The sequence below is a fragment of the Hydra viridissima genome, unplaced genomic scaffold (genome assembly GCF_058129835.1).
Source record: "Hydra viridissima isolate aposymbiotic clone 2 unplaced genomic scaffold, HvirCarnegie_v1 scaffold_6, whole genome shotgun sequence".
NCBI lineage: Eukaryota > Metazoa > Cnidaria > Hydrozoa > Anthoathecata > Hydridae > Hydra > Hydra viridissima.
Window position 1 is genome coordinate 16,453,173 of NW_028324305.1, and position 8,908 is coordinate 16,462,080.

General features: G+C 32.9%; 2 protein-coding genes across 2 annotated transcripts; both read right to left on the bottom strand.

The window, feature by feature from the left end:
- Nucleotides 1-1,618: 1,618 nt before the first annotated feature.
- LOC149887277 (uncharacterized) lies at nucleotides 1,619-3,058 on the bottom strand. The gene has a single exon (XM_090091014.1). It carries the CDS (start codon nucleotides 2,546-2,548, stop codon nucleotides 2,027-2,029), a length of 522 nt encoding a protein of 173 aa, XP_089947140.1. The 5' UTR covers nucleotides 2,549-3,058; the 3' UTR covers nucleotides 1,619-2,026.
- A 275-nt stretch (nucleotides 3,059-3,333) lies between these two features.
- On the bottom strand, nucleotides 3,334-5,638 carry LOC145190062 (major facilitator superfamily domain-containing protein 6-like). The gene is made up of 2 exons (XM_080066816.2): nucleotides 3,830-5,638; nucleotides 3,334-3,698 (listed from the first exon to the last, which is right to left on the bottom strand). Exons 1-2 carry the CDS (start codon nucleotides 5,511-5,513, stop codon nucleotides 3,475-3,477), a joined length of 1,908 nt encoding a protein of 635 aa, XP_079922942.2. The 5' UTR covers nucleotides 5,514-5,638; the 3' UTR covers nucleotides 3,334-3,474.
- Nucleotides 5,639-8,908: the final 3,270 nt, after the last annotated feature.

The window sequence follows — 8,908 nt, forward strand, 5'->3', positions numbered from 1 at the left end:
CGTTTATGAGCTTTGAGAGCGTTACCGTCGGTCCTTTGTCAAAACAGCAGAGCGCATTTTAAAAAATTTTAAACTACTAACTAAAATATTGAATAGATCAACAAAGATGCGAGATTATTAAGTTTAGCTGTAGGGGAGGTAGGGGAGCATTTGGCAGTCGGGAGGTTTGGGCACCCCCTCATTTCTCACAATCTATTATAGATATTTTTTGTTTTCTACCATAGCACTATAGTTTTATAACTGGCAACACCGCTCATCAAAAGTGTCAGCTGTCATTTCACTTGGTTGTCAAGTTACATGCGCTTAACGGTTTGTTGCGTACAAAAGTAAATATCTTGTTTGTGATTTGAAGAAAGATAACAAAGAAATCTGCAAGAAAGTGTAAGTATCTGTGTTAACTTCTTCTTTTGCGTTTAATGAACATTATATTTACCTGGCAATTAGGATTCAACATTTGATGAAAATAAACTTATTCGAAATTATTTGAAAAGTGAGGTTGTGGGGAGCATTGGGCACGCATGTATGAGGGAGGTTTGGGCATGCCCAATGCTCCCTCTTTTTTTAGCGTGTTTTGGTGTCATACGTTTGTGCTTTTTTGCTATGCCCATTGGATTGAATGGTTAATCATTTCTTATCAGGACAATGCCGTTTTCATTTAAAAAGAAAAATAAACGACGTGAAATCCCTAAAGATGTTATTTTGCGCGCATTGGAAGAGGTTTCTAAAGGAGGAAAAATTAAAACTACTGCGATTAAATATGATATACCCAGGTCTAACCTTCAAAGATACATAAAGCAAGGTGGCGTTGTGAAAGATATTTCTTCTAAATTTGTATCATCCCAAATATTCAAGAAAGATGAAGAAGAAAAAATTTCAGAATATCTTGTAACATTGTTTAAACTAAACCATGGAATGTCAAAGCTGAAGGCACGCGAATTGGTTTACGAATACGCTACTGCCATTAATAAAAAAAATACCAGACAACTGGACAGAGAAGAAGCTTGCATCCAAAGATTGGCTTAGGGGATTTTTTAAAAGACAACCTCAGCTTTCAATAAGGACACCAGAAGCTACCAGTCTCTCACGTGCCACAAGTTTCAATAAGAAAAATGTCGGGGATTTTTTTGAAAATCTTAAAACTGTATATGAACGGGATCGCTTCGGCCCTGAGTCTATTTACAATATAGACGAAACTGGATTATCAACAGTACAAAGAACCCAGAAAGTGATTGCTCTCAGAGGCACCAAGCAAGTTGGGCAATGGCACCAAGCAAGTTGGGCACTTCAAAAAATGTTTGTATTATAGTTTTTTATATCAATGCTATATAATACTTAATCATAGCAGTATATTAAAACAATATTGTGCATATTAAATACAGTGCCCAAACCTCCCCACAGGGGTGCCCAAACCTCCCAACCACCGGGAGGTTTGGGCACTTTGGACATGTGTTCAAAAACCTTTTGTAACTTTGCAACTAATTATAATACTAAAACTCTTCTTAGCAATAATTACTGCCAAATATGTGTGCTAGATATATTTGAAATAAAATTTTGATTATAATAAAAAATAACAGTTTTATTAGCGTTTATGTAAAAAAGTGCCCAATGCTCCCCTACCTCCCCTACTGTCAACTGAACAGCTCCAAACACACACACAAAAAACGGTTAGGGTAAAGGAAGGTATGTTCGTGATAAATTAACTAGATGTGTAATTACAAAGTCAATTTCAGTAATTTTACTTAATTACTTTAATTGTTTGATGTACATAGAGTAAAGTTACTAGAATCTATGCAGTTTTGGGATTTTAAGTCCTTTGATAAGTTTTTATAAAAGCTCAAAAGTCATTGAGAAAGGTTAGGTAATTTTGTGATATGATATTTAATTTCGTGATAGTGGTTAGGTAATTTCGTGAATACACAATAATATTTAAATTTTTCTTTATTAATTAAGTATAACATCTGGTATAATATAACAAAAAATATCAACACTTGTTTTGAATTCATAACTATTCAATCAGACTTTAAGTTCATAAAATATAAATATAGTCAGGCTTATTTTTTTTTACATCACTGTTGTAACTTTTTTTACAAACACCGCACTCCCAATCATCATCTTTTGAAGCATTTTTATTTTTTTTACTTTTTTTAGAACATACAGGAATAGAATCCTTTGAAGTTAATGGAATAGGTTGATCAGGAGGAGTCAGACACTTTGCACTTGAATCCCTTTTTGGCCTATTAGGGTTAGGTGTGGTTGGCTCTACAGATGGAATAGTTAACAATGTTTGTATAGCAGTATTACTGTGTGGTTGAATTTCTGTACTTTGAATCTCTCTGTTTGTCAATTGAGATGGAGCTATTGCTTCTGGAGGAATGGCATTTTTATTTAAAGGGCAAATGCCACTTTTTTTAAATGCATTTTCTATATTTTTTTTAGAAAAGCTTTTAATAAATGCTGGATTCAATATTGTATGAAAAGTTGTCCGATTTGGATAGGCTTTACTGCAAAAATATTTGCAGATTCGTATAGAGAAAGATATTATTATCATTTAACTATATAGTTATATCGTGCTTAAAACAATTTTTAATGTCATTATATTTAATAAAAGAAACATGATTAAAAATGTAAATTCATTTGAGGTGAAAACGTTAAGAAAATGTGTAACTGCGAAAAGGAATCATAAGTTATAGGAAGTTAATAAAAAAACAAAAGTTTTACCATTAAATCAAGCATCTTTTCTAGTTTAATATTTAATAAAAATAATTTACTTACCTTAAAACACAAGTCTGGAAATAAAAATGTTGGACAAGTACTCCAAACAAATGTGCTGAACGCACGTTAAATAATGCTAAAGAATGTACAAACTGATAGTAAACAATTGACGTATCACACGCACCCAACGACTATTTGTGAATCGACAGTAGTACCCCGGGGTACCATTTGACGCAATTTCGATGTTTTTGACTAATAGGTATGTTCGCTACAAATGCCGAGCGAAATATCACGAAATTACATATATCACGAACATACCTTCCTTTACCCTATACATTTATCCTACCATTTCTCGTTGGGAAGGAGGGGGGATGGGGGATGGGGGGGGGGGGGGGTTAGATAAGTGGCGACTAACAAGTAAATTAGCAAATAGTGAAATAATATGCGTTGCATTCAAGTGTGCCCGTTTACTGTAACTTCCAGGGCCCATTGCCTTTTCTTTCTTTTTTTCCTTTTTTTTTTAATGGAAAGGTCACAAGAAGTCTAGTGCTGCCACTGGCTAGGGTTATTAGGAGGGTCATGAGATGATAAGGAGGTCATGAGAGAGGATGATTGGTTAAAACAAGAATGTCTTAACTGGCAGCTCCCACGCAATATGTGTACTTTACTTTTTACTAAATATTTTTATTTTGATTTATAAATACTTAACAATTATTTAAATACAAATTAATATGATACAATAATATAAAACTTTTAAATTAGTTACAGGCTTTCTTCATTATCGTAATGAACTTCCTTCCTCTCTGAATTGTCCTCTTGTTTAGGAGAATTTAGATGAATTATTAAAACGAACACCAATAACTCGATTATTGTAAAAGCACCAAATATATTGAAGGTCATAGCTGCACCAACCCAAGATACCATAAACCCTCCAATGAGTTCTCCGATACCATGACCCAAACCCCAATGTACGCCATGCAAAATGCCTATATAAAAAACTGGCATTTTTAAACAAAGTTTATTACACTAAAAAATATAAAGACCGACTGTTTGTTAAATGCATTTACTTATTGAATATGTTTGTTTAACAAACATGCTATTTATAACTTTTATTTACCTTGCAGAGTTGTGACACTCTCGTTATTTGCATTCAAACCAACATAAGATGTCATTGCAGCCCAAGCAGCCGCAGTTGTAATTCCAGATAGCGGCTCAACTGCAAGTACATACCAAGGATTTGGTAACAAACCGTAATAAAATAACCTCAGAGAATAACATATCAAAGCTATATACAACACTTTTATGTGTCCAACTTTTTCAATAAATCTTGAAGAGAAAAAGTAAACGAATACTTCTGCAACACAGTTAACTATTGAAACTGTGCTGAACAACATTTGAGTTCCTCCTATGTCTTTAAGGTGCCAAAACAAGAAAGTTTTAATTACAGACATCACCACACCTATGTAGAAAGAGGTGAGTATGAAGAAAAAATATACCGGCTTTGTCAGCAATTTTAAACCTTGAGAGATTTTTTCAGTTCTGCTTAAAGAGTTAGCCACACCTTCACATTCCTCCGCTGGTTCAAAGTCAAGTTTCATACCAATAATTAAGGCAATAATCAGCAAGCAAACAAATACATAAAATGCTGGGTAATAACTGACTTCATTGTTAATTCCGGGACACAAAGATATTGTTGCGAGGACTGAGCCAACACCAAATGAAGTTAAGCCCCATCCAAGAGATCCCCAAAGCCTTTGCTTACCGTATTTGTGAGTTTCTTTCTTTTTCTTCAGCTTACGAATGGTAGCTGTATCAACAATAGTTATTAAAGGGCACGAGAATATGGTTGCAATTACAGTAACAGTCAGCAAGTAGTGAAATATTCCATTCAAATTAAAATCAACCCCATTAAGTAGTTGGTAGTTTGTTTCTTCTGCTGAATTGGCTTTTGCAGCAGCGCAGATAGTCCATGGCATTTTACTAAGATGGACAGACCAAGAATGTTCCGAGAACTCAGGTGGGGAATTATCCACCAGTGCAATTTTATTCATACTATTAGCTGAAATAAATTGATCATCAGCCTCTTCCTCTTGCGATAAATGTAAAGAGTTGAAAAAATTCAAAGAGGGAGGAATTTGAAAGAACGATGTTTCCGCTTCAACTGGGTAATAATTTTGATATGGGTCAAAATAACTTTTACTTTTTCCCATCACATTTGAATTTTTTTCGTTGTGATTTTTTTCAATATGCGGGTGTTTTATTGATTTACTCGTTAGTGGATTATTACTGGAAAAAAAGTTCATCTCCGGTTCATTATCCACTATACGCCGGTGCACATGGTGTTTATAATTTGAGCTATGTATTGTTAAGTTATGTTGAATTTTACAAACGTGTGAGTGAGGTGCAAATGAATACGCGAGATATCCGCCGATATAAGCTAGCAATGAGATTACATATATCAGCTTAGTTTTTCGTGATTTGTCTGCAACGTATCCCCACAACGGAGAACATACAAAAGAAATAAAAGGTTTTAAGCCACTAACAATGCCAACTTGAGAAGGAGTCAAACCGAGTTGTTTAAAAAACAAAACCAAATACGGTATCAACGTGCCATTCGCACCAAAGAAAAAAAAGTAAAATAGTTTTGGAGGTAGGAGCTCACGATTTACATTTTGAAGCAAACCTTTCGTTTGTTCTTGCTCTGCTTCCTCCTCCTTCACATTTTCGGCGTTCGAATTTAGTGGCTGGATTTGAATATTTTCGTTTGAACCGCCATCTTCTTTTAAGGGGGCCGAAGACATTTTCTGAATGCATAAATCCTTTCAATTTGACTGGTTTGGTTTATAACATTTTAAATATATATAAATATTAAATCAAATATTCCTCGGGATGCTTCGCCATGGTTAATCATCCTGAATGGTTTGAAAAGCGCGGTAAACCGTGCGTAAGCGTTCAACCGGAACGTCGAAAAAGAAAAGAGCGTATTTTTTGCGCCAGTGCTAGAGGCTGAGAGTGGATAAAAATTTATATATGAACCACGAGAAAAAGGTAAAAAAAATACAAAAAAAACAAAAACAAAAAACAAAAAACTCAGAAACGCTTAACGTATTCAAATTAAAAAAAATCTATTGTACTTTGTAATCGTGATAAGAAAACCTTATTCATTTTAAAACGGGTATTATACTTCCTAACAAAGACACAAATAAACAAGCGACATAACTAACAGACTTTTCTTCTGTAATTACACATTGTCTAGTACACAAAAAACCTGTAAAATCAAGACGCCTTTATTTCGATTACAGTTACATATTTCTTTTTTTCTCTTTGTCCACTTATACGTAGTTATACAATTTGTATACTTTATCGGAATTCTCTAGGGCGTAATTTCTTACGCAATTGTTGCGACATAATTACAATGAAATATAACAATAAGCTATTACAACACATTATGACATTTTTTTATTTAAAAACTTGCTCATAAGATATCGCATTTTGTCGAGTTTCACTTTTGGAAGGAACACCCGTTATTATCAAAGAGTTTTCAAGAAAAACGAAAACGTCCGATGGCCTTAAGATGATCAGAAATTAAAAAATAAGGGAATGAAAAAATTTAGCGAATGAACTGAGGTTTAGCCTTAACTGTCAAGTCTTCACCAGAACTATACAAAAGTCGAACTGGATGCAAAATCCTTCTTTATACAATATCCTTTGGCAAAACCAACCGAAGTCTGGCAAGAAACTAAAAGTACATGATTCAGTTCAATAAAAATAAAATATCGATGGTAGGGGAACATGGGGCAAGATGACGAACGTTTTGAAAAGCGCCTATATCTTATTCAATAACTGTTTCAATAAGTAAAACTTTATCAAAAAGTGGAAAAAAAATCATTATGCGTCACATATATATAAAAAAACCCATATAAAAATTAAAAATTACCAAAGTTACCTCAAATTATCATTTGCCCTGTATGCGCGGCAAGGTGGCGACTTTAAATAAAGTAAGTTCCATTATACCATTACCTTCTCAATTAACACGATATCATAAATTCTAGTTAATAAGGTAGGTAATACAAACGGTTATGTAATTTTTTAAACAATTAAACTATATATTTATATAGGGCTATGCAAAAAAAAGTCTACTAATCAGTTCATAGCAAATTCCAACACAACAAAATAAAGCAAATGTCAAACAAAATATTTTAATGCATAATAAAGCAATGTAATAATGACTAAGCTACACAAAAGTTATTTCAGTACAGGTTTATGGTAAAACATGTACTTTGGCGAAACGACAAACGAGTCATCTTGCCCCGTTCATCTTGCCCCTAGGCTACTTAATCTTCAAAATGACTCAGAACTCTACATAAATAAGTTATCATACTTAATACTACTTGTGTGGCTTCCAAATTGAGCAAACTGAATGAGAACTTTTTGCTTACCTATGGCTGGTGATGTAATGATGAAATAAATCAAATACAAGTGGATAAATTTTTTTTTTCCTTTATATTGGAAAAAACCTTTTTAATAATTATCTTTTATTCCGAAAGCAATATTTTAAAGAAAGCATTTATAAATCTAATAGATGTAATCTGGTTTCCTTTCAGCTACAGTCAGATTTCATATTTAGTTGAGTTTTGAAGATAACAATATGCTTTCATCTTGCCCCATTCGTCATCTTACCCCATGTTCCCCTATTACGTATAATAGCCAATTAACAAACTGTCTGCAGTATAGGTGGGCTATTTTAAAATTTATTTTCAGTATTTTCAGCTTCAGCTATTTTCAAACTTGCATTAGCTCCTATGTATCTACTATGGAAAGCTATGTCTTTTATTATTGTCTTTAGAAAACCATTAAAATATTCCTGTAGATTGTTTACTTTTCTACAAAAAAGTAAACAATCTACAGGAATACGTAAAGTAACATGAAATGTTTCAGCAAAATGGAGATATTTTTTGCTCTAAGTGATAAAAAAATTTAAGTTTCTTCTATTTCTTTCAAAATATTTGATGCAAGGACTGATTAACGATTGATCACAAAATATAATAGTTTACTTCGATCGGAATTCATAGAATCAGATTCAATAGTGACTGTTAAAACATACAACAACTATAATAAGCTACATAACCAGAGGTTATGTAGAAAAATTACAGTTTTGGGGCTTTACAAAACAGATAATAGACAAAATAATAATAGGTAGTTTAAAAATTGAAGGCTATAGTATCCAAGATTATTACAATAGTCCACAAACGGATGGATAAATTAAAGGGATTCTATATCTCATTACTGGTACAAATATCCAATATTTGTTCCATACACTTGTGTTGATGTTTTAGCAGTATAACTCCTTTACACCTGCTGACTTTTGACCCCCTGCTATTCAGTATGAGTGAAATATATGAACCGAAATGTCCTTCAACTATTAAAATAAAAGTAAAAAAGAACTGTTTTTTTCTTAACTTTGAACTAAAAAATTTTCGAAATATTCTGAAAATTTTTCAAACACCATAAAAAATTTAATCTTGAGACAATCAGACATGTTTAAAATTATTTATTTTAAATTTCTCTTTTTTCTTGACTTGTGAGACCAAATATTTCGTGGGGCATTGATTCAAATTCTTGACAAAACATATTGAACAAGAACTTAAATCAATGCCCATACTATTTTCTGACTCAACCATCGGCTCAGAAAACTCCATCGTCAACAAACTGGTGAGTTTATAATAAAAAAAAAACCAGCCGTGCAAATCAATCGTTCTCTGGGATGGCATGTTGTTACAAGATATCATAGGAAGATAACATCAATAAATACATATCATAAGAAGATAATATCATCATAAAAGTGAGTTCTCCCCTCAGTACCTTTTGATAATAACATAAAGCTCCTTTGCAGAAATTGATAGAGTATTCAAGCAACTTAAATCATGAAATTGAAACTAACCTAAGTAAACATTAAACCTGTTAAAATTTTTCAGGTATTGGGACATCAGTAAAAGTTTTCAGGCGTCGGAGACATCAGCAAAAGGAGAAACATAAATAATTTACAGTTTCAATTTCTTGGGGCACTCTTTTGATTAAATCCAATTGATAAGACCAATCTTTAAAAGTAGGACTATCAATCCAGACAGTTTTTGTACTTTTAAATATTTAGAGGATCTGCGTTACCCTTTTAGTTTCAGTAATAATAACGAGGTAC